Source organism: Blennius ocellaris, assembly GCF_963422515.1.
Source record: "Blennius ocellaris genome assembly, chromosome: 12".
NCBI classification, from domain to species: domain Eukaryota; kingdom Metazoa; phylum Chordata; class Actinopteri; order Blenniiformes; family Blenniidae; genus Blennius; species Blennius ocellaris.
In genome coordinates, this window is record NC_137661.1 from 18,908,604 (window position 1) to 18,935,484 (window position 26,881).

Genomic DNA, 26,881 nt, shown 5'->3' on the forward strand with positions numbered 1-26,881 from the left:
GTTAGTTAAGCCTTTTTATGCATTAACACATTTAGACTTTTTTTGAGCATTTGTAGGAGCACTATTAAAAAAATGTCATGCTTTCAGGATTCTTTGTGAGAACATAGGCTAGTGCTATTTTTTTGTATAGTTGGTCACAGTTGGACCTGCACTGTGGCATGAGACACATATAACTGTACCAGGATCTTGTTATTTGAGCATGAGTCTAGTCTGGAGTCACTTCTTTTTTCAAAAGTCAGAGGAGGACTGCTTCTTCCAGAAACTGAAACCATTCTGATATGATCATGAGGTCTTTCACACTCGTCGCGTAATCATATTCAGTCAAGATCAAGACAATCAGTTCTTTCATTTATGAGTTGAATTATTACCCTCAAGCCAAGAGTAACCTTATATGAGTTGGTAACACCGTACCAATTATAGGATTTAATCGAACACTCCAACTCAACAAACAGAAATCCTTTTTTTAATCTGATCTTCTTGTTTTCTCAACATTTTTGTCAGTATTTACATATTTTATAACTGTTTTATATTTTGTGCGTATGATCCTTATGGTCTCTATTTAATCAGTTCACCATACATTTAGGTTTTTGTATAATTGTATACTACGTTATATCTACGAAAGTGATTTGTTTTAGTATGCTAGTTTTCATATTGGCAAAACCAATGTCTTTCTAAATGTCTGTTATATTCGTTTCCATTTTTTAATTAATGTTTTTATTGAAAGTATGGTACATCAATGATATAAAATTGACATTTCAAACAATGACAATTTGAAAAACGGATAAATGTTATACTTATTGTTCTGAGGAAAACACACAGCAAAAAATTCAAAGAGCTCCATACAAACATTTGCTTTCCCTTTTAGCACACTATAGAAAAGGTGAGCAAATCTACGCAAAGAAACACATTGAGAGGAAAAAAAGAAATATTAGATGTATTAAAATTGTTTTTTAATATGTTTCGGTTTTCATGTTGGTTTATGTGAAGCACTTTGATTTGTCTTGTTGCTGAAATAACCTTTCTAAATAAAGTAGCTTTGCCTTGCCTTGTTTGCAGAGAGTAGGACTCAAGTTTCATTCTGTGCCAGAGCAAAAAAATTGACCTTTCATAATTTTGGCTCCATTTATCATACAAACGAAGACATCAGTGGAGACTACGAGAGCCAAACTCTCTGCATGCTCCCAGTGTCCTCGCTGCCCCAGGTAACCACTGCTGCCCTCCCCAGATCCTCTATATACACTATTTCCAAGGAACAGTTTGTCCTGGTGGAAAGATGCGTGGGCCAATTCCTGAAGTACAACGGGAGACGCCTACATCATGGGACACAGCTAAAGCACCTATGCCACATCAGTTGCACCAGTTTGTTGGTGATGTTGTGGGAATTTGTGGAGTTATTATTTCTGTTGTTTTGAATCACTTGATAATGACCACCTCTGAATTTCAGTCACCACCCACAGACAAACCTGGCAGAGGAAGATAGTGGTGCAGGCCATCTGTTGCAACTGCTGTAGTGCGTAAAACACTTTTATTCCAGCATATCTTCATGATCGGCACCACACAGTAAAGAAGAGCGAGAAGCCTTTTGATATTTTGTCACCTTTCTATGTTGAAACACCGATGAGACAACATTCAGTAATGCATAGAGGCGCAAATGTTTTTTTTTTCTATAATTGAAAAAAAATTTAAACGAGGATTTAATTTGACAGACCTGTATATCACACTGGAAGTCATAATGAATGAAACATTAGAAACATTCTTCATGCAGTTACAAGTAAGAATCTGCCATGTAAAGATTACTGTGCTACAAATCTCTTTTCAAAGGCATCACGCGGCCAATTAAAACCACTGAAATCTATATTGAATCGGACCATTTGCTTTCATATGCTTCATGAATCAGAGGTACTGCAGGTCATGTTCTATTTTTCATTGTCCCCGGGATTTAAAAAAATGTATCAAGCATAATTTATCTACATTTGATTGATAGTGCTTCATTTATTCAATTATGGTAAAGTGATATGCTATACCTCTAGTGAGGAGCCCACTCTCTCATATAGTTTTCTTTTGTGAAAGAAAAAAAATAGATATTTTGTGCCCATAGTGAGAAAAGGTAAGACATCAGTTATAAATCCAGACATCACTTTTCCAGAGATAGACATCTTTTTTTTTTTTTTGGGGGGGGGGGGGGGGGGGACAGTAAATGCACAAGTTAGCTGACATTACCACAAAGCCGTAACCTATTATCAGGTGAGTGGCATTATTTGGTACATTCCTCATAATGCTTACCAGCTAAAAATGTTGAGTTAATGAAAGTCAGAGATTACATGGTGAAATAGTTGTACTAATCACAATGAAATAGGTCAAACCTGTGCAGGGTCTGTAGACTTTATGAAGCCTTTGAAAATACATGATGCTGTTGGTACTTTACATTAACAATCAAGCTTTTAGATAGCATTGCTTCATTATTTTGAAACTTGAAGTTATAAAGTAATGCAACCACATATTTGATTAAAGGTGCACATAAAACTAGTGAGGCAGTAACTTTCAAAAGTGTCTCGTAAGTCATATTTAGCCGACTTTTTCTCCATCAATAACAAATTGTCTGACCACTATACTCAATACTGCAGGGCAGCGGTTTCAAACCTGGGATCAAGGTCCCGTTCTATCATGACGAGACACCAGGAGTTTACAGGGGTGGAGGGGGGCAAAGCTTTGTCCACACTCAGCTGGTCAACTTTCAATGTGCACATGTTAAAGAAATCCATAAGTCACTTTCTACAATCTACTGAAGGATTAGTGACACACTGCTCATAGTTTTCAATCAGGAGAGTGTTGAAGTCCCCCAACCTTCAGAAGATACAAACCACCAAAAGTAATGCAATCAATGACACTGGATGTAGTGAGAGTATGACTAGAAGCCTTTGTGGAAATCCAGTAACAAATTGAAAACATTTCCATGTTTAATCTAAGAACTGTGACCTGAAAAACTATATTATACAATAATGATGAAAGTTGATTTTTATTTCTAAGTACCTTCAATAAGCCAAACGAGAAAAGTCTCAAACGACTTATAGAACTTGCTACAGGTTCATATACTCAATTTACAAGCTTTCTGAAGTTCCCCATAAGAGGTTTAAAAATGATTATGGCACACATTCAGACCATTACACATATAGATATATGCAGATACTACTGGAAACCACATCAACTACAAGCTGCCTTAAAAATCATTCTCCCTAACTGGAATACAGTATTTCTGTCAGACTGCCACTGGTATCCGAAATATGAGCCCTAATCCTTTCTGTACTTTTGCAATTACCGTAAACAATATCAGGACATCTTTGTATTTTCATGTCCAGTCAGCATATCTTTTTATCCACAGCTTAGAATGGGAATCACAATTAAGTCCATTGTTTACAAATGAACATGCAAGTCACAAAATGAGTCATATATTTATTGAAGAATTATTAAAAAGCAAATACAAGTTAAAAACATAGGATTTGGATAGAATATGGCAAGTACTCAAGCTTCAACTGTGTCCTTACAGAGAGCTTTAAATACCAAGCAACAAAATGCCTACATAGAATAACTAAAATAAAATCACACCTTACTAGGGACTTTATAAAATGTTATTGTACAGTAAAAGATTCAATGAGTGGCAAATCTAAACAGACAATGTGAGGAAAAACATGTTGTCAAACTATCAATACAATATATAACAAAATAAAAAACATATTTTGATATCTCTAAAACTCACATCAAAATTGTTTCATATATTATGGAACTTGGAAAAATAAATCGGGTAAATGCTTTATCAGACCAATCATTCAGGTAAATCACGTAGTTTAAAACAGCAGACCTAAAAGAGTCACTTTCCGCACCGCATTGCCTCAAAATAACTGCACTTCTGCAGAATGACACATTTCAAGTCCAAATTTTGTGAAATGAAAAAAGAAAAAGAAAAAAATCACGAGGTTTCAATTTTTTTTTCCTATTGTAAATTCTGTGCAAAAAAGAAAAAGAAAAATTGATGAGCATCCGAATGTGGGGATTCTGCATCAGTAACTACCATGCACGAAAAGACACCCTTCATGCCAAAAGTAAAATATTTACCATGAGTGTAAAAGTGACAAGAATAAATTAATTTCTCCTACATTTTCTGCATTGACCCCTTTTATCTAACCCACATTTTCCAACAAATGGAAATAAATCCTGGCAGACCGAAAGAAGTCCTGCCTTTGTGCCCCGAAAAAGCATCCAGGCCAACAAAGATGATGAAACATGTACATCAGCAGTTGCTGTTGAATGACATTGAACACATTTTTTTTTTTTATTGAGGAAGAAACCTTGAGTATACAAAAAAGGTGAAAAGCCCAGACGATCGAACGCTGAAATCCATTCAAGCTACAGTGGTCTGGGATAGCGGGTTAATAGGCATCCATTTGCTGCCTGTGATTAAATACCAGCCGCAGTCGCACGTGAGGTTGCTCATAGCAGGCTGGCGAGGCTGGTGGTCGGTCCGTTCTGCGCCTGGATCTGGACAGGAGGTGGGCCATCCGTCCACTGCAGGACAAAAAAACGAACATTTTGAGACGTTAGCGCTTCTCTGAGTGGAGAGCTGAAACACCAGAGTGAGGGGGAGAAAAAAAACTAAGTTACTTCACGTACACTGATAAGGTTATGCTCAGGGAGGCTGCAAGCTGCGATATGATCCTGCAGGAGCTGCTGGGAGAAATTCTGATGCATCTGGGCCGCTTCGTGGGCATCCATAGTGTTCCCAAGTGCTTTGTTCAGGTCTGCAAGAACGATGCAAAACAAAGTGACTGAGAGGTTTGAACGTGGCTGATAGTTTTGGGAAACGTGAAGCTAAAATCTGGAAAAAACAAAGGCCTTCCTTCTCACAGCTCCACCTCTACTCTACTGTACATGGAGGAGAGTATAAATGGTTAGATCGAGTACCTTTCAGCAGCGCTGATGACCAGAGCTGGACAGACATGTCGGGGATCTTGCTGGCCAGCTGCATTGCCGGTACAACCATGTTGTTACTCTCCTGGAGAGAAAAAAGAGAGAATTTGTAAGACACTGCCAACAGGCATCAAAATCCTCTCATAGAAAAAAAAAAAAAAATAGTAATTTAAGATGTTTTTGGGAAGTCTCAAATATTCAATTCAGCTCTTCCAGCTGCACAATAACTTTCTCTCTTCAAATAATTCTGCACAAATTTAAAGTCCTCAACACGAAAGACGAACTTCCTCATATAAATGAGGCACACACCAAAGTTTAAGGGATCGTCATAGATCAGTCTGAGAGGAGCCGGCTTAGAAATGTGTTTAGTGTAGAGATGCCCACAAATGGCTGGATCATTTATTCAGTATTTTAAAACATTCATAGATTCTCTCAGTCTTTCTGTTCGCCTTTGTACTTTGTTTCAACTTCACCTCACTGGATGACAGGACATTACTCTACTGGTTCATGATAATTGGTTGATAGTAGCAAATAGTTCCATTGGCACTTCTACAAGTCAATATGAACACTGCCTTGCAACTTTAGTCAGATGCATTCAAAATGAAAAGAGAAAAAAAAAAAAAATTGATATGTTGTCCTTGTTTCGCTGAAACGAGACAAGACAAAATGTTCGGGTGACCTTGTTCTTCGGGCCCCTTTTAAAACAAGAAGTCAGCTGTTTTTATTTATTTATATTCATTTAAATTTAACCTTCAGCGTGAGCAGCAGCCTTTTTTTTAGTCAAACGTCAAGTCTTACTCTGTGGTTGCCCAGCACATAGAAAATGTGGCCCAGCAGAACCAGGGAGCAGGCCGTCAGCCTGTTCAGATCCTCGGCGTTGGACATCTTCAGGGTCTCCCGCAGGAAGCGTCTGCAAGCACAATCGAAACAGAATTACCTATCCGCGCGGGACAAATCTGGCGGCGCGTTCGCCATCGAACAATTTCAGATTTGTCATACTTTGCCTCATTGTAGCGCCCTTGAAAGAAGGACAGGAGTCCCCTGATGTAGAAGGCTGCCGCACGGAGGCAGTGGGAGCTGAATGGAAAATAAAGCCAGGGCCTCAATATATAACAGTTTCGACAAAACACTTGGCTTCCGTGCAACATATTTTGTCACCTTAAATGAACTGTACAAGTCCTTTGCTCCTTACCTTACTGGGAAGTTATGGTCTGGGTTTATTCTCTCCAGGAGGCTGTACAGCTACCGAGGGGACGGAACCAGAGGTTAATTGAGGAAATAATGGGAATATTTTCTCATTTTCTTCACAGCAGATTCCATTCAAAGTAACCAGAGTGTCCTGCTCATGATCTCAAACCCAAAATAAGGAACACATAAGCATAATAAAAACCAAGTGAGACGTTTCACGTCTACAACGTTAAACTTCTTGGTGACCCCTGGTGGACATATTGTGTAATAGCCAACAGAACATTTCACATGTTTTTCCAGCAGATTCTTTCAGACACTTTCGCCCCATAAACAACAATATATACGATAAGCCACTGGCCAGACGGGTTCATTGACACAGAAATGATATAAAGCACAACCATAAAAAAAAAAGAAAAGAAAAAAAAAAGCGACAAGAACAAACACGTGCTTTGGACGTGGCTTTCTGCAAGACATACAGCGGTGACCCATTAATAGTTAACTGACCTCCTGGTGTCGGTTTCCTTCCCTTATGTAGACGCTGGCCAAGTTGGTGACGATGTACGTCCACAGTTCCTGGTGTGTGGTGAGCTGAAAGGAAAACCGTCAATGGACATGTTGGTGAGGAATGCAGCCAACGCAGAGGAGAAGAGGTGAAATGAGAATTTTCACGGCATCTGAGAAAGTACAATCAAGTACCCACCCTCAAGGCTGCAGTAAACTGTGCCTCTGCATTGTCCATACAGTTCACCGAGATGCAGTACAGACCCTGCAGGATGAAAGGTACAAGGAAAAAAAAACAACAACTTAAAACTTAATTTAAGAAAAAACTATCCTGTTCATCATTAAGCATTTTCATATATTAGAAGAGTTTCATTCAGACTTTTTATTCCAACTTTTATTTTTCAATACATTGTCATCTTGTACTCTTAAAAACACAACAATGTCATCCTGTGAATGCAAAGCATTCATAAAATGGAAAAGCATGAATTCCGAACTACTTTTGTCACGTTGAAACATTCATTGATGCAGACAATGATCCTCATGTTGTCCGTTTAAAAATACTAAATAAATCAACATTTATGTTTTTCTATACAGCAAGTTAGAGTCAGCTTGGATATTTGATAACAATCTATCCTGATTGTATTTGAATAAAAGAGTCAAAGTCTAAAACTTATGACACATTCAACAGCACAATTCTTGACGATGTTCATGTTCAAACAAGCACATTTCTTTAGCTTTTTTTTTTTTTTTGAAATGAGGACTTTAATTGAAAGTACTTACTAATAGTGTGTGAAGCTGGGCGGCGTGGTTTGTGAATAGCCTGGGGGACTGTTGGCACAGCTGACACACCTGTGAGATCTGGACATACCACACGATGTGCTCACTTCCACACGCTCATGCGGTTTTGTAATATAGAAGAACACTCGGCTTTCAGGGCTGTCTTACATGGTCTAATGATGAAATGTTAACATTTGCATGTATTGCGAAGAGGAGGTGACAGGAGGGCAAAACATACCTCTTGCAAGGCAGTGGCCTTGTGTCCTGTGACAAGTCGGCACATGATGATGTGCTCCAGTAGAATGACTTGAAAGGTAGAGAGGATGGGGCTGCAGTCCAACACTTAAATGTAAAAAAAACAAAAATAAATAAATAAAATAAAACCAATATGAATGACATAAATTGCATTTTTCTTTTCTTCATTTGAAAAGCATTTGTATATTAAAAAAAAAAAAAAGGCTAAACATGAATTTCCTATTTACTTTTTAGCTTCTCTAGTTGCATCAGAGCCTTGTCTGTGTACTTCTGAGCTTTCTCCAGATAGCCTGCTTGCATGGAGTGCATCACCGTCACCTGCAAAAAAACAAACAAAAAACAAAACAAAAAACAAAATCACAAAACATGTTGAACTACATGACAATTCCACACAAAATGCACGTCCAACTGTTAAACAGCAGCATTTCTTTGTCCAGTAGCAGTTAAAAACATTTGTAAGAAAGCTCAACTTGAAATTGAAAATAATAAAGAAAACCAAAGTTATTTGCCACTGTCAGTTCATTAATTTGTCATTTAAAAAGAAAAGAAGAAGAACAATTCACCTAAGTTTATAGAACCATAATCTTATTACACTTTTGGTCAGAATTTTAAATAATTGTTTCCCTGGAAAGAGTCTGAAAAAGTGAGCTGCCTTAACATTTAGTATTTAATGCTACCCGCACGCTGAAATTCACCTTCTAAACCAATATTAAAAGTGGATCTGAGTCTGTATGGCAAAAATGCATTGGTCATGTTTCAGTGATGGCAGATATGCATTGATTGGCAAATCTCTTCCCCAAAGATCAGCAGGAGTATCCTGGTCAATGCAGTTTACCAGTACGACATCACTTTGGTGATTTTTAAATGCAAATCTGCTACTTAGGACTGTGTCATTTCTAGAGTCCACTGTAAGTGGGGTTCACAATAGAGGGTCACCATCCGGCTATAAAATTGTCTTAATATTTAGTTGTGCCGAGTTCTGAATAACAGTAATATGGCTTCATAAACGAGAGGAACATGTGATTGGAGTTCACCCGAGTGAGCTGGTCAAACGTCAACCATCAAGTAAGTGCAATGACCTACTGTATGTTTTGGTTGCTTGCTGACCTCATATTTATTCATTTATTATGTACTCAATTACTACACATTAACTTGCTCAACCCGAGGAAAAACACTAAATAGTTTTGTTATCGGTTGATGGTTGGATGAAAAAACCCTTGCTGCGAGGCAGAAACGAAGACGCTGACGTTTCTTCGAGGAGATTTTAAGTGAAAAGACAAGAAAGAAGCTGCATTACCAAATATACAAGGACACACATGTGTTCCTTGGGCAGCCAGTGGAAGAGGTCAGCCGGGTTGCTGGGCAGGATCTCATCATCGTGGAGTGTCGAGATGGTCTGGATGCACTGTTGCAGCTGCTTCAGACACGGCTTCACGCTCTTCACCTAAAGAAACGCGAATTTCACAATCAGTCTAACCTCCGTCTTGCACACAGATAGCTATTTAATACACAATAGATGTTATACACCTCACTACATTCTAGCCCTTGAAGACAAGAGTATCCTACCTGTCCAGCATCCAGGTAGTGCGTGACCTGCAGCACCAGGAAAAAGACCCTCAGTGACTCCTTCTGGATCGGGTTTCCCTGCCAGTTTTCCACTATAGTCCCACATAGTGTGAGAAGAGGATGCACTTCTCCAAGCTTTCTTTCCATTAGCAGCAACTAGAATGTAAAAAACATTTAAAAAATCCATTAATTTATGTTCATTTACATTTCACACAACCATCACTGCCACATACACTACCAGTCAAAACTTTGGACATATCTTCTCACCAATGTTTTTTTTCTTTATTCTCAATGAAGACATCAAAACTATGGAATTACGTAGGAAACTAAAATGTCTGAAATACCTCCAAACATGCTTTATATTTTAGATCCCTCAAAGTAGCTACCCTTTACTTTGTTGACGGCACCGCAAAGCCTCACAATGAGCTTCGTGAGGTCGTCACCTGAAACGGTTTTCACGTCACAGTCGTGCCTCGTCAGGGTTCATTTGTGGAATTATATTGCCTTCTTAATGGGGTTTGGACCATCAGTTTTGTTGTGCAGAAATCAGTCGCATTGACAACTGTTGGAATTCATATTATGGCATGAAGCAATCAGCTGAGTAAAGAGAAACCACAGTCAATCATTACTTTAAGAACTGAAGGACTGAAGGTCAGACAGTCCGGAAAATAGAAAAAAACAACAACTTTGAATGTGTCCCCAAGTGCAGTCACAAAAGCCATCAAGCTCTACGCCGAAACTCGCATGAGGACCGCTCCAGGAAAGGAAGACCAAGAGTCACCTCTGTTGCTAAGGATAAGTCCATCCGGGTCACCAGACTCATAAGTCTTACAGCACCACAAGATTAGAGCCCAGATCAATGCCACGGAGAGTTCTAGTAGCAGACACTTCTCCACATCAACCATTCAGAAGAGACTTCATGGACAAATATCTGAGAGGAAACCACCACGAAGGAAAAGCAACAAGCATAAGGGACTTGTTTAGGCCAAGAAACACAAAGAATTGACATGAGACTAGTTAAAAACCTGTGCTTTGGTCTGATGAATCCAAATTTGAGATCTTTGCTTCGACGCGCCGTGTCTTTGTGCGACACAAAAAAAATGAAGGGATGCTTTCTACATACATGGTTCCAACCGCAAAGCGTGGAGGATCAGGTGTGATGGTGTTGGGGCAGTTTGATGGCTACACTGATGGGGATATATTCAAAATGAAAGGCCCGCTGCTCCAGCGTGTCTACCACAGCATCCTGCAACGACATGCCATCCCATCTGGTTTGCGTTTAGTTGGACCATCATTTACTTTTCAACAGGACGATGGCCACAAACACACCTCCAGCCTGTGTGAGGACTATTTGACCAAGAAGGAGCGTGATGGAGTGCTGCTCCAGATGACCTGGCTTTTAGTGAGACTCTACATCGTAAATAGTCACGGGAATAAAAAAAAAAAGCATTGAACGAGAAGGTGAGTCCACACTTTTAACTGGTCGTGTATGAAGGTGGAATGTTAATGCTTTTCGTAGCAGTAACGTAATAGAAGTGGCACAATAATGCAAAAGGTCGGTAGATGACTCACCATGCCTTTACTGAGAAGAAACAATGCTCTGAAAAGAGAAGAAAAAAATTAATATTAAGTTTTCTAAATAATTGTACCCAGCTCGGTGAAAACTTAAAATTGTAGCAAAGTTGAGACAACATTGGAAAAAAAGTACCCTGAAATGTGAAATCTATGTGTTTATAAAAGGCAATGTTAAAATGTAAATATGTAAGACAAACTTCTTTTTTTTTCCCCCAATGCAATGGGGACCATATAGATTTTATTTGTCATAGTCTAGAGTGCATCATTTAATCTGTGTAGGAGCACCATGTGCATGAAAACAGTCACTTTATAATTGTATAATTTGATGAACACGTGTTTCACAACACTTGGGGTAACATGATGGTGGAATTGAGAAGTAGGTTTCCGGAGTTTCAGAGTTGAGTTCCCTTTAATTGACTTGGAATACCTTAAGACAGAAACAAACTGCTGCAGAGTGGTTTACTGAATACTGGACTGATCATCAATAATTACTCAGTCTTCCTGTTCGAGCTCAAAGTGTTTTTGTTTTCCCACAGACTCATGAACACGGGTCGATTAAGGTGCGAGAAACTCTCCACAAAAACTTCTAAACGGGCACTGAGCAGAGGAGAGGATGACCTTTACCTCGTATATTCTGAGCCCACCACCCTGGCATACTCGGCTCCGACTCCCAAAAGGTCGCACGCTGACACCAAGTCTTTCTCCAGTGTATGAAGTTGCTGAAAGTCACAGTGAGAAAAAAAAGTTAGTATGCACCAGCAGCCTGTCATTGAACACAAACACAAACAATCCAATAGGGCCTACCATACAGAAACAATCTGAGTCAATCTGAGAGAAAACAGTACTCACACTAAAGACCCAAAGTTTAGCTGGGTCATAATCAAATCTATTCGCATGAGAAATACAAATTGGAGAGCTGCATTTTACATAACAAATAAATAAAATACATGAAGATATACATACCGCCAACTGGAACAACAATCTGCAGTGCCAATATGGTGTTTGCTGTGAGATCTGGATGGCCTTACGCAGCAGAGGCTTTGCAGAGTCCACCAAATTCTATAAAGAAACAAAAAAAAAAAAAACATGACTATCATTCGCTCAGTGAATATGCGGAATACACTCCTACTGTATGTGTGCTGAGGAACATTCATGAAGCAGCGACGAGGAAGATTTACAAGATGCAAGTGCGTATCAGAAAAGTGCAGAAGTCAGCACACAGGATACATAACACTGGTCAGCACAATGAAAACTAAAAAGGAAAGAGCATCAATCGTAAATTTGATGAGGGTGGCGATTGAGATGCAATTTTAATTTTTTTTGACTGCTGACGTTCAACTTGGTGCAGCAGTGGCTTGATTCATAGAGCAGGTTGTCTCTATGTTCCAAAGTTTGATCTCAAGTGTCCTTGAGCAAGGCACTGAACCCCAAACTGCTCCCAATGGATGGCCTGAGCACCGAGCATGGCAGCAAACAAAATTGGTGTGTGACTGTGTCTGTGAATGGGTGAACATGACTAACAAAGTAAAGGGCTTTGGAAGTTAATAAATCGATGGTAAGACTGATGAATGTGAGCACATTTTCCAGAAGTAAAGTCAGTGAATTCAGCTATAGTAAGGAAACTGAGCACATTTTGGGTCACAGGTCATCTGCGATGAATCTCCCAGTGATCACCTTTGCCTGAGGATTCACAGACACTATTTCAGGCCTAATACAGAGTGAAAAAAAGTGAGGTTAGTGAGCAAAACTGATCCAACAGGCTGATTCCACTGACTAATTTTGTTAGTCACTTGACCAGACACAGGCTTTGTATTAAGATGTTGTGCAATATGAACGATGTATGTTTGAACTTACTAGTTTAGAGTAATGTTTCACTGGTTAGAAATGCATCGATATCTTTATGATCAACTGTGACCAAATGATTACACAAATCCGTGTCGGGAAATGCATACAACCAAATACACAAATTGTTATTTAGCATGTTGCTATTGTGATTTCAAAAGTAATTGTTTATCCACAATGTGACTTACAAATGTCAAATCATACACATTGCACTATGCCTACTGTGTTTTTCATAGAATAATAACGTTACGCGCGTTTTACTACATCTCACCTACTGCAACAATTGTACGTAGGTCGCATTAGCGAAAATGGTTTACCTGTTGGCAGAAGAGTTCAGACAAAATGCTGGCAGCTTCAAACTTGACATCTTCAAACTGAGGAACTTGTTGAGAAATGTACCACTGTAACAGAAAACAAATGTTCAACATCAACGCCAGACAAGCAGCAAAAACATCAACACAATAGCTAACACAAGAGAAAGCAGAACGCTACCGACTGAGGACGAGTACGTAACAAAACTTCCGCTAATAATTCACGATTAAGCCTTAATGCTTGTTTCGGTTTAAGCTGAAGCTACTTGAATGATAAGCAATCTAAAGTGTCCCATAGGTCTATGTTCTCCGGATGCGGCCTGCACTGGTCCGCTTCTCTGTAGCATCCCCGCTCTTTCCTCGACCGAGCGCCCGCTCACCGCTTTCTCCAAGTGGCTGCGGGCCAGCTCGCTGTTCTTGGTGTGATGGTAGAGGACCGAGCCCAGCTGAAGATGTGTCCGAGCCTCGATCCTCTGCGGGGGCTTGAACTGGAAGACGGCCTGGAGGCAGTGCACGCAGAGTCGTATTTTGGGCGGACTGGAGGTTCGGAAATGTTCCGCAAAGCCGAGAAGGGCGAGGTACCAGCGCTCCGGGGCCTCCACATTAGACGCCATCTTTCAGACAACAACAAGTTTTTCAGCGCTGAGAGCGTTATGGACGGACTCACGGGTTGCCAGGTCCGATCCAATACGATCCACAAATTCTTAGGATATTGCTTGTTGTTTTTGTTGACTTTTTTATTTTATCACATTTTAAAAAACTATTTAATTGAAAAGATATACAAAATAAAGTTCACATTTTGTCATGTTTTCTTGGCATGCTATAACCCCTTCGCTTTATCTATCCACAGTCATTTTTCTTCTATTTTTAAGTAATAATCTCCCCTAGATTAAAATCAGCCTCTGTACTATTAAAATATTCTTAATAAAGTCTATTCAACGTCCACTGAGGCTTCTCTATAGTTTATAGTGAGTCTTACATGAGACTTTATGTCAGTGAGGATTACTCTGATTTCAGATTCTCAAATAGGGGAGAGAGAAAAAAAAGTCTTGATGGTACTGCTGGGTTCGAGAAACCCAGATCTATCTCGCCTATGTAACACATTTCCTGAGCTTCGGCAGCCTTAAAATACTAATGTCCATTCATCCATTTAATCCCACACTCAAAGTGCATCACCTGCGTTATAAACAATTTAGGATTCAATAAATATCGAAGTTTGCATGTTTAGCTGCCCTGTATATATTCATGAATGAAGCACTGGATGATACGTTCAGTTGAAGAGGTGTGTATCCAAAACAACTCAGTATCTATAAAACACGTCTGTACCAATGGACATCTTTCGTTCATGATGCAATTAAAGCAGCTTGACTTTATGTGGAAGGCTGCATTCTTTGGGTGTACTTGAAATGCTGAACATTTGATTATTGTTCTTAAATAATGACATAATGATATTATCTCTGTCAAAGTTGCATGTATTCACATCGACATTTAAGCACTCTAAGTTGAAAACAAAGACAACGCAAACATACCAAACAAAAAAAGAAAATAGACCTTAAAATTATTATTTGAAGATTCTGGCAACCCAACGTCGCTTGAACTCTCGCGAGACTTTGCTATGTCATAACGGGATTAGCTCTCGGTTCTTGTAGTCCAAAATAGAGAGAGCGAGCGAGACACCCACACACACACACACGCGCGCGCGCGTCGTCCCAGTTTCCTTAAGATAGCGCAGATAAACATTCTTGCGCGCAGGCCTGTGCTGGATTTCCTCGTTGGCCGCGCCTATAAACAGCCTGCACGCTGCACCGAGGCTCGCCAGCTGTCATTTGGGCTCATCTTGAGAGACGTCAACAACAACACCACCGAGGGGGACGTGCGTACCGTGCAGACTAGCCCCGCTGCGTGTTGAGTCGACGGACGAGCCTCCACTCCAGCAAACTCATGTTCACAACAAGCCGCAGCACTGACTGAAACGACGCGTCGAAGATTCCTGGCCCTCTGAACGCAGAACAAGGTAACAAATATGACATTTAGTCGCGATGCAACTGCACATGACTGCAAATACTTATGCACAAGCGTGTTAATCCAATCTTTATGTATGTAGGTATGACTGTTGATGCGAGGTGTGGTCACCAAGTTGCCTGACCTACTTATAAGTGATCGACAGTCAGAGCAGTATGCTTGTTCATATTTGACAATGTATTTGCTTTGTGCAAGAAAAAGAAAAAAAGAAGCACTGAATCGAGCCTCTGTAATACAATACCCTTGTTTACAAGCCTACGACGGGGGCGTAAAGACCCCCCCCCCCCCCCCCCCCCCCAATCCTCCCCAATCCTCCCCTGTTAGGATATTTAAAAACACATGTCAAAAAAAGGAACTAAGACACATGAGTCAAGAGCGTGGTTTGATTTTACAACACATTCTCATTTATTTCCACAGAGGGTGTCATTTCTCCCTGAATGAGTGATCAGGTGGCTGACAGTGTCTGTGATCTGTGAAGGGCACACATGGTCCACCAAGTCAGCGACCACCAGAGCGGCCTGCCAGTGGCCCCGGACACTGTGCTGGCTCTGCCACCGTCCAGCCAAACCAAGGTGAATATGTCCATACGCAAATGAGTCCTTATTGGAACGGTTTTGTTCACGGTGGTTGTTTAAACTTGTTCAGGTATCTCAAATACAAACTAATCCGCTGGAAAATGTGGTTCAATCCTGTTTTGCCTCTCAGCTATTAGACCGTTAACTCTTTAACCAGCTACGTTCAATAACTATGTATTAAACACTGCCTAAATACACGTCCCAAGGAATCCCAGTCATTGTTATGGTGGTGGTTGTTGTAATTTTGACATGGGGGGGAGCTAAACATTCTGTGAAGGACATGCCTCAACTAGTACATGGCTGTATTTAGCAGTGAGGTGCCAGATAATCCAAAGCTACAGCCTCTGTTTATAGAGCCATTAGGAATCCTCAATGAGGACAACTGTCATTCAAAAGTTCATATATTTTGGAATGTATTTTTCACTGTACATCAAGAGGTAAACATTTACAACACTCCATATTTAGGCCGCTGACAACAAGCAACACAAATAAGTCAGAAAAATCCATTTCACAACGTATACTGAAATCTTTTAAAAGGGTAAATGAAAGAAATCCAACTTCAAATCCTACGTGTTCAAGTTTGGGTTTAAGTGAGACATGTTTGCTTTAAGTGCTCGTCTTATCAGTTTGTGGGGGTTGTTTATTGGGTTCAACTGTTCCACTAAAGAGAATGCCTATCTTTGTGAGCGCACAAACAGACCGACTTCAGCGAAGTATTTGTTGGTGTTATCTGTTGCTTTTCGGCACAGCGGTTGACTCAGATTGGCTTCACGTGCAGACTTCGGCTCGCCCGTCGCTCTATCTGCGCTGGAGGATTAGCCATTCGCGCACTTGTTCTGATCAAAGTCCATCTTTTGCGTCACATTGTTCTAAACAAAGATAATAACACACTTCCTCCCACGGACTTCTCATAGCGTTGGACGACGACACACAGTCCAATTATATGACTGAATTGTTTTCAAACAGGACCCGGGATCCAGATGGACCACTCTGGACTCCCTGCTGTGCGGCGCCTTTGCCGGAGCTGTGGCCAAAACAGTCATTGCACCTTTAGACCGCACCAAGATCATTTTTCAAGGCAAGAACAACAGCCCATTAATACTTTAATACTTCCTCTCCAGATATAAACAGTGTGACATAACCTGTTATGAATCCTTCACTCCTTCGGAATGCAACGGTTTTCCCGTTGTTCCAGAGTTTTCTAGTTTGCTGGGACTGATAGTTAATCCTCTTAGAAGAGTGTTTAGCCGACACAGGAGACTGTTGTTTTCCTCTGACGTCGACTGTGTTTTTCCTTTCACAGTGTCTTCACAAAGATTTTCTGCCAAGGTGAGTTGAGCTGTCTATATTTGTAATGAATCGTAGAGTGATTACTTCATTATTATTTAATTTGACACATTATGACTTGTGGCGACTGCTGTAAGCCGGGCAATGTACAAGTTATTCACTCAAGTAAAAAAAAAACTCCTTCCAGAGAGAAATTATTGATTTTATTTGTAATAGCTTAATTGAAATGATTATAAATACACCATTAAAAAAAAATCAGTTCAGATTATTTCTACATATTATTGTAGATACAGAATGCTCACCCTGGTAAATTTATCAGCCCAAGAAAATGTGCTTTAAGTCTGTTTCTAACCAAATGCAACCCCCCCCCCCCCCCCCCCCCCCCCCCATCCGCAGGAGGCCTTCAGGCTCATCTACTGCACCTACATGAAGGATGGGTTGCTCAGCCTGTGGAGGGGCAACTCTGCCACTATGGTGAGAGTCATGCCCTACGCTGCCATTCAGTTCTGCTCACACGAAAAGTACAAAAAACTGTTGGGCAGTTACTACGGCTTCCAGGGAAAGTGAGTAAAAGTGTTTCGTCATTGGTTTGGTCGAGTTTGTAGCTGATGGCGACTTGCTTACCGAACTCGCTTTGTGTCTCCTTCTTCGTTTTAGAGCGCTCCCTCCTTGCCCTCGCTTGTTGGCGGGGTCTCTGGCGGGCACCACCGCCACCATGCTCACCTACCCACTGGACATGGTCAGAGCCAGGATGGCCGTCACAGCTAAAGAAATGTGAGCACCGGCGATGTATTGTATCGCGGCAAAAACGTGGCCCAACCTGACAATCTTTGTTTGGCTTAATCGTGATATGTTTCAGTTAATTTCGTGATAAACGCAAGTCTAAATGCTGGAACCGATTTCAGCTTTCTCTTGGTTAAAGGAACACTACATGTCTCTTCTCGAGTCCGTTGACATGGTTTTCAATTTTTTTTTTTTTTTATTTTAATATAATTGAGTTTTGACTCTTCTGACCTCTGAACAGATTTCCAATTTGATGACTTTTCAATGAGTCTGGCTCATAGAAGTCTCAGTGTTTTGGATCTTGTTCACATATGCCTTTTCATTTTGCATGAACGTGACAGTGAACTGTGTTCACAGAAAGTGATTTCTGGGAGTATTCATAGAGAATGATAACGTTTCTCCTAACCGTTTTCACATATTATACTGGTGGCCTTTTCAAAGTCTGCAGTTTTTGTTGTTGAACATTTCTCTGAAATTGTGCCACAATTTCAAGGTGCATTTTATCGCAGATGTGAACAGTTGTCCATGTTTACATCTCAGACATTGTGCCACTTTGAGAAGATCCTTTTATACCCTGTTATGTTGCTGTCCTGTTCCCCCCCCCCCCCCACAAATTCACACATTTAACACAATACCATCTTTTGTTGGAACAGGGTTATAAAATAACAAACTTGAAAGATTTAAGTTTTACATGCAGACCTTTTTGTTTCCACATAGTCAGAACGACTGAACGGTTAAAGTTGAACACGAATCTCTGAGAACTCTGCATAGTGACTTATTTGCACTTTATTCCTTTCTTCGACAGACAATTGTAAGCACTTCTGCACAGTTTAGTTCAACTACTCGTCTCTTCCCCAACAGGTACAGTAACATTATGCACGTTTTTGTACGGATCTCCCAAGAAGAAGGAGTGAAGACGCTCTACCGAGGCTTCACTCCCACGATCCTGGGCGTCATCCCGTACGCAGGAATCACCTTCTTCACTTATGAAACGCTCAAAAAATTACATGCAGGTAGTTTTTACCTTTAATGTTAATTTACCGCAGTTAAATACATTCAAAATGTTTCTTGAAAATGTAAATTTTTTAATTAATTGTTTTTTTTTATTTTTTATTTCCCTATAGATAAAACAAAGCGGTCTCAGCCTTACCCTCACGAGCGCCTCGCCTTCGGTGCTTGCGCGGGGCTCATTGGACAGTCGGCTTCATATCCTCTGGACGTGGTGCGGCGACGCATGCAAACGGCCGGCGTCACCGGATCGTCCTGCGGCACGATCATGCGGACCATGCGCGAGATCGTGACCCAGGAGGGAGTCGTACGCGGACTGTACAAAGGCCTGAGCATGAACTGGGTTAAGGGCCCCGTTGCAGTGGGAATCAGCCTCAGTACGTTTGACATCACACAAAACCTCCTGCTCAAATTGCATCAGATGAGCTTCTTCATCCACTGAAACACACCGGAGCGGCGAGAAGTTAAGAGGGGGGGGGGGGTCGTCTTGTTGTGTTTTAATGGCAAATCTCTGCTTTGGGCAGACGGTGGTCCTTTTGCATCATTTTGGTTCAGATATGCAGGACAGCAGAGGAGTGGATGAGTAGACAGGGGATCTGTTAGATGCACAAATGACGACACTCATCGAGAAAAATGAAAAGTTGTTCACACCATGGAAACTGTTTGTCATCGTAGCTAAAAATCATAACGATGTGAGGAAACTAATTCACACGGACAACCTTGTGTTTTATGCTAATCTTTGCACCTTATCAGACTTAGAAAACACGGAGAACTAATTCATTCAGTTTATTTGGAGAAAATCCTCCGTTATTTTGGTATTGTTTTTGATCCTGGAAAGATGACACCTCAGGCGATTATCGGTAGCTAAAGTGTTGGTGTGTGGTTATAATCTAGCACTCTGTGACGGTGCCAATGTTGGAACGAATGTATATTAATGGAGTGAATGAATGTAGGATGGTGGTGATGTCAGCAGGACTGCACACGCTCACTGTCTGTCCTGCACAGAGCTGTGGAGTCGCGAGTGGATGCTAATCAAACATGATGCATAAATCTATCTGTCTGTGTGTACACATATCTAAAAATGTATTACAAATCGATTCATGTGCATATTATTGAAGTTGCACCTTTTGTACTGTGCTCACATTGTTGTGCAGATTACATAAATGGTTTCATTTCAAAAGCATTGTCTAATCCGATCAAAGCACTGTTAACCCATCCATTTGTTTTATGTTAAAAACATTTCAAGCATACAGTGTATATAAACAGTGTATCCAAAGACTTATATCTGCTGGGCTGTTTTATTCCCTGAATCACAGCTGACCTTGCAATAAAGTGTTTGAACACGAGAGTAAGTCGTGACTCATTTTGTCCACTTGAGGGGGCTGCTCCCCCAGAAGGCCCATTTTTACATTGAGCCACATCTGAGCCTGACGTCATGCAATGAAAAAACACTGACAATTATATTTGAACTTATTATTCATAAAAGTATTAAATCTACTCTCCTATTTAACAACCCAAATAGTATCTGTTGGTGACCCACATTGTGAATCACTGGTTTGGAACGACACTGAACATGTTCATGTGTTTAAAATATTCAAGCATCTTCCAGAAGAACCATATGAAACATGTTCCAGAGCCTACCTACTTTCTTCAATGTACAGGGTGCCCTCGTTGATCCAGACTGACTGCACAACTGGCAAATCAAAATTGAAAAGTACAGTTCCTGAAATTAAGTGGAAATGATTCCACACATTTTCTCCACCTTTTTAGCCAGTGAGTCGAAAAATGGGAAATCATTATCGAGTAGCAGTACTGTTGGTTTTAAAGTTGGGATTGACTCAAGTAAAATTGAAATTAACCTAAATCAACGCGATGCCCTTAAAAACGATTAAAAAAACAAAACTATACTCCTCCTTGTCTGTAGATGGCAGCATTGAGCCGCTCCTCTGAGCACTGAGCTCCATAATGGAGGAAATTTAGGCTCTGATCACCTTATGGCCTGAACTTGACCTGTCCTGCTAAAATCACACCAGCCTGAAGGTATTTCTCGGCTTATTTTTTTTTGCACTGTTGCAATTATTTAAAGCATATTAACCCTCGATAATAACCACCCAATGATAGTTTATCTGCAAATATTGAATCGTTGTTATAAATATGAACACAATGGTTGTGCATTATTAAACTCTTATTAAAATTTATAGCGCATTTTTAGCGCTAATGTGTTGCTACTTTACAGTGTAAATGACAGGATTAGAGGTGTGTGTGTGTGTGTGTGTGTGTGTGTGTGTGTGTGTGTATATACACTCTAAATAAACAATAAATGCATACATATGAACTAACAACAGTTTTGAAAAGCAGTGTATTTTCAGGAACATTTTTATTAAAAATATTAGGTTATTCTGTACATATCTGTTTGTCTTTTCATTTAAAGCGGATCACCCGTCCATCACATGGTACATTCAGAGAATCAAACAATTACACACACACACACACACACACACACACACACACACACACACACACACACACACACACACACACACACACACACACATTTAGTCCCATGAGCAATTTAGTATCTCAAATCAACCTGGTTTTTTTTGGAGTGGGGCGAACCAGAGTACCAAGAACATCCAAACTCTACTCAGAAAGGCTTTGTCTGGACTTAAATCTACAACAGTCCCATGATGAGGCAGGAGTGCTCACCACGACAGTACATTGTTCAACATATATCAATATCAAAATAAATAAATGTCTGATAAAAACAGTTTAAACTACCATTTTTGTATTTTAAATATTTACTATCATTTGTTTTATATCCATTCACGCATTATTTGTTATATTCTAATGACGTATTTGTATGAGTTATATTAAACGGGATTCATGAAAATAGTGAGCTGCTCAGCCCATCCTATTTTAATGGCTAATGCACACAATCTGTAAGTAAATCTGAATTGTGTGTGATAGCATTATTCACCACCCGAAAATGGTTTGTTTTTCCTCCGCTGGTGGCTGGTGGTGTTGCCTCCTGAACTTTCCATCCGAGCCGCTGGATGGAAAGGATACTGCCCTCCTTCAATCTGCCCACCCCTCCATCTTACATCCCCCCTGCTTATATGACCTTGACTGTGAATTATGGGATATCCTGCTACCCTACAGTGTGCAGCCACCCAGCCTGGTATTGCAACAGTCGAAACAATACGACTGGGTGGATAACGTGAGAGGAGGATGGGTGCCCGAGAGAAGCATGAGGAGGAGGAGGAGGAGGAGGAAGCATGGAAGCTGCTTCTTGAAGGCGCCGTTGCTATAGGTAACCTGGATTTGTGCCAAGAGAGGGGAGTGAACCATTTGCATGTATTCAAATCTCGCATGAATAATTCACTTTGAAGACCCTGCTGGAGCACAAACGCACACACGCATGCACATAAATCCACTGCATAGGGCGAGAAATGCTTACAAATACGGCCGTCTGTGTACACATGCCCAGCCTCACTGGGTGTGAAAAAATAAAAAGGTGAGGAAGTTACACTGGGGTGCACACAGGAATGAAGCTCTGGGCCGAATCAGATTTGGATGTGCAGAGGCTGAAATATCCTTCCCCATATATTAAAAACATACAGCTTGGGTTGGATGTGGCCTCCTTCTTCCAAATCACAATAGTTGCTGTGTGAGCGCACATAAGGGGCTGTTTGACTTTGAGGTAATACTGTTCATGACACTGCACAGGCTTAGCAGTGAGTGTATGTTAAATGCTAACACGCATGTTCACGTTCCTCCTCGCGGCGCCCTTTTAGAAGCTGGCTGCGATCCAGTTGCCATCACTTTGAAGGGCCCGTTCTGCATTCCCTTTCCAAGCATCTCACTCTGAGGCAGCTTTCATAAATTCACCGGCATTAAAATGCCTTGAGGGATGTTTTATCCACCATAAACTGCACTGTAAATGATTGCCCGTAAACTTTCACTCCAAAATAAATAAATAAATAAATAAAATAGAAAAGAAGCAAAGACTCAGATGGAAAAAAAAAAAAAACCTGCTAATCACATCACCTCGTCTGTAAACCTCAGTCAAGAAACGCTGCACTCCCTTCATGCATGCATGCTCAAATTTACAAGTCCTTTAGGGTTGTCATCCTCTTTTGCTGCCACCCTCTGCGCTCCCTCTCCCCATCGCTCAGTCTTGTTAATTTTATAAGATCCAGCATACCGCCACTTATCGGCTGGCAGCGTTGTAAAAGCTCTGGGGTCAGTGCATTACTGAGCTGCTGGGCTCCGCTCTTCCATTAGAGGGAGTGTTCAGGCAGTGTTGGCCTTCACTCAATCAAACGCAAGCTCCAAGTGCAGATGAAGGGGTGCAAACACACATATTTATACATGAGCACACACACACACACACACACACACACACACACACACACACACACACACACACACACACACACACACACACACACACACACACACACACACACACACACACACACACACACACGCACACGCACACGCACACGCACACACGCACACACGCACACACAGACTCCTTCAATGAAAATGTGGTTCACATAAATCTGAGTTTATAAATGGATTCATGCGAGCAAGGCAGTGTACTTGTTACCTCTACTCACTTTTTCAAGCCTTAGGGCAGTTAACACCTTCATTTGCATGGAGTGTTTGCCTTTAAAAAGAAGTAAATGTATAGGTGTATGTGCTCGTGCCGCGGCTGACATTTCCACCCACTTGGCATTTAAACGTATTCAAACACCAAATGAGTTGTAGCTTCTTCCAATCTCAGGATCCGGTGAAATAGATGACAGGTGCAGCCGACAGCAAATAAGAAGCAGGACGCTCGGCTGATTGGATGTAGATATTAAAATAGGACATTTTAAATAGAAGTTTTCACTCCTTGGAACATGCTGTGACCAAATTATTTCTCACAATCATTCTTGCAATGAGGCCAATTTTCTGCTCCTGCTTGTCAAGGTAGTGTCAAGGTCAGAGGAAGTTAATGATGGTGAATGCAAAAAGAGCAACATAATGCAAAAAGAAAAATGTAGGGATCATTTATCGAACCAATAAAATGCACCTGCCTTTATTTTCTGTGCTTTCATTCTGTTCTTTTTTTTTTTTTTTGTTATTTTAAAGTACAAAAGGCATTGCCAGATGACACTATTTATAGATTATCATGTATTTATAGAGCCTAATTTTGGAAATGATGCATGTTTTTTTTGTATTTTTTTCAATTTTGTGCATAAAAAAAGGGGCACCCTTCTCTGCTTTTGGGTCCTCAGTGACTTTATGTCCACATTTATAAACATGTATGTATTTTCTCTGCAGGAGAAGAAGCTGGTGAGGGGGGGGGATTGGTGGGTGGATGGATGATAGGGAAGCTCTCTCAGACTTTGCATGATAATAGCCAGGGTCCTGTGAACCTTCTGCTCTCTGCGTCCACATTCAAAGACATCGCTGCAGTTAGAATGACAAACTAAGCTCCAAGTTCTCTGACTTTTTATCCCCCAACCCCCCACCCCACCAACCCCTCACCACCAGCTATTAACTCCACCCATCTATGTGCTCATTCTATGACAAACCGCCTTACCCCCAACTTGTTTCTCTTTGAGCGATGGAGGCCGAGAATACACATTTATGAGGCGTCTGACCGTTAGTCCAGGGATACAAAAGTTTGGGGGAGCCAGTGAGACCACCCTGCGCACACTAGACACACATCCACACACATCCACACACATCCACACACATCCAGACACACACTAGTAATAAGAAAAAGCTTTACATCAACTCACATGGGCTTTTATTTGAAATTATGTATGCATTTTTAATGTATCGAAATGAAAACAACAAATCTCAGTGCAAACAGAACAATAAAACATCAAGGATTAATTTGTTGTTTCATAACAATTCAAGTTGATTCTTTTATTCTCAATTTTTTTTTTTTTTTACTCTTCTATTTAATCTAAAATCACAGCAATACGTTCCGTAAGTCAGCCTTCCTTTACACTTGAGTGTGAGGATGGTCATTGGCGTCTCAAATCGGAGCACTTACATAAGAGTTTAATTTTGCATGTGAGCTTGCTGGGTTGGGTTGAAAGTAGGCCACGACTGAATTACAAGTGCCTGGATCCAAATTGTTTGAATTCTTTTGCATCCAGTGTAAAACAAAGGGGGGGGAGGGGGTAAAATTAATCAGTATCACATGCAATGCTTATAATATCTGCAGTCAACAAATGTTTACCATGTATTCTTTTAATTGAGGCATTTCTTCTCTTGAGTCCCCAGGCTGCGATCACTTGGCTTGATTGAAATGTCAGTCGGTCATTTGACCTTATTGTACTCATGGATTTCTTGTGAGTTGGCATCAGCTAAATATAAATATAACAGGACTGTATACTGTGGATAGGACTTTAAAAAGATGGGATTGTATGTGCTCCAGTTACACAGACATTTGCTGAAACCTGGTTGTGGTTGTGTACATGGCCTTATAAAGGATCATTAAAAATGCAATTTATTGAGGCCAAATTTGGAAAATTGAATCACCCTCTAATTTGGAGTTAATTTGAGGTTCCATGAAAAGATGCAACAATATTCACATGGAGCGGAGTAAAACTAGGAAAATGGCATTTCATTTTGAAATCTGGGAGGAAATAAAAATGATGAAAATCTAAAACAAGCCAATTCTTTAAAAAAATATGCTCTTTATTATTGTCACTAAAATAAAGGCAAGCTAGTTTTTCTTTAAAAAAATATACATTAGAAATGTAATGTGCTCATTTGTTTATTGTTTTCTTTTTTTCTTTCTCATCTCATCGATTAATTACATCTCCCAGTTGTGTTTATGAAATTCCTCTCAGTGTGGCCAATCAGTGACTGCATGAGTTAAACAGGGAAAACCTATACCCCACATTTTCCTGTCGGGTGAACATTTTTTTGGTTTGAATTCCCTCAACCATTTGCACACATACATTTGTTTTATAGGCCAGATTAAAACACACAATTTGTTTATTTCAGATGGCACATCACAGTTTTTATTTGACCACTTCCCCTTTTTTTTTTTGCATAACTGCTGATTTGTCATTGATTCCAACAACAAATTAACAAGTCCATTTTCCTGTGACACCAGAGCTTCTTATTCATAGTTTCAATGCAATAAACAAGATTCTTTATAGACCCATTTCTTTCTCTCTTTTTTACAGCCTCTGAGCTTTGTGGAGCTCAGTCCTGGTCTTTAAAGGCCTTTGTGCTGTTAACGGAGTGGGATGTCAGGGACTCTCCTTCGACGAACAAACAGCCTGACAATTAGAAGACAATTAGGCAACCCCTGGGGGCTCATTTGGGTTAATAAAGAGCTGCACTACACAAGTCAGGGATCCTCCAGAAATCAGTCAGCTGGACATATGAGGACTTTAAATATAGTTATTTAAATAGCGATCAGTGGTTGTGTGTGGCATCATTTTTATGATCAATTCACAAATAACATCTTACAAATAATGTTGAATTTAGCGCATTTTTGTTCTAAAAGAGGGAATTACTTTCCTTCTAAAAATATACAATTACAGCAAAAGTAAAATTACTGCACTTAAATGTACACGAGATGGAAGTACATATAATAATAAAAATAATAAAGCACATATAATAAATAAATAAACGATAGTCACCGACAAAAGAAAAACAAATAACTCTTTCAACATGAGCTTCTTTTCGTTTTTACGCTTGTCTTCACATTTTCGGGCCTTGCTGTCAAAGTTGTACACTGCATACAGACTTTATGTGACATGATCCGTAACTCCATCTATAGGTGTTATGGTATCATTCCCACCATTAAAGAGGTTTTCCACCTTCCCAATGACCTCCGCCTCGCCTCACAGGACACGGAAAATGACCTAATGGGAACGTCTTTCACTGTACAGAGAGCGCATGCTGAACCATGCTGGTGCGCGTGTGTGTGTGTGTGTGTGTGTGTGTGTGCGCACACGCACAGAGGACTGGTCACTTGGCATACAGTGTCCCTCCAGAAAGTGTCCAGCCTGTCGGGCTTGGTCGTCCTCCTGGTGAGACTGGGGGAATCTAGCAGGGCCAGTAAGCATGTATATCAGGCCATCTCACGGCTGGCTGGACGCTCCCTGGGTGGCCCACCATGGTCAATACTGCACTGGTGACTGGACACACAGAATGGGATAATCTCCTACTTTCTTTCAGGGCCATGGTGCGCGTGCATGCAAA

At 40.5% G+C, this 26,881-nt stretch overlaps 2 protein-coding genes across 2 annotated transcripts; one reads left to right on the forward strand and one right to left on the reverse strand.

Moving 5' to 3' along the window:
* Window positions 1-3,433: 3,433 nt before the first annotated feature.
* mau2 (MAU2 sister chromatid cohesion factor) lies at window positions 3,434-13,592 on the reverse strand. Its single transcript, XM_080506264.1, has 18 exons — window positions 13,358-13,592; window positions 12,984-13,067; window positions 11,788-11,883; window positions 11,449-11,543; window positions 10,822-10,849; window positions 9,250-9,405; window positions 8,981-9,127; window positions 7,911-8,001; window positions 7,667-7,770; window positions 7,432-7,509; window positions 6,851-6,916; window positions 6,655-6,738; window positions 6,155-6,204; window positions 5,962-6,039; window positions 5,761-5,872; window positions 4,957-5,047; window positions 4,666-4,793; window positions 3,434-4,560 (listed from the first exon to the last, which is right to left on the reverse strand). The coding sequence occupies exons 1-18, from the start codon at window positions 13,589-13,591 to the stop codon at window positions 4,486-4,488; spliced, it is 1,797 nt and encodes a 598-aa protein (XP_080362390.1). The 5' UTR covers window position 13,592; the 3' UTR covers window positions 3,434-4,485.
* Window positions 13,593-14,818: 1,226 nt separating this feature from the next.
* On the forward strand, window positions 14,819-19,988 carry LOC308137769 (mitochondrial coenzyme A transporter SLC25A42-like). Its single transcript, XM_080506600.1, has 8 exons — window positions 14,819-14,991; window positions 15,417-15,571; window positions 16,541-16,652; window positions 16,878-16,903; window positions 17,258-17,424; window positions 17,519-17,635; window positions 18,506-18,657; window positions 18,769-19,988. The coding sequence occupies exons 2-8, from the start codon at window positions 15,485-15,487 to the stop codon at window positions 19,092-19,094; spliced, it is 987 nt and encodes a 328-aa protein (XP_080362726.1). The 5' UTR covers window positions 14,819-14,991; window positions 15,417-15,484; the 3' UTR covers window positions 19,095-19,988.
* Window positions 19,989-26,881: the final 6,893 nt, after the last annotated feature.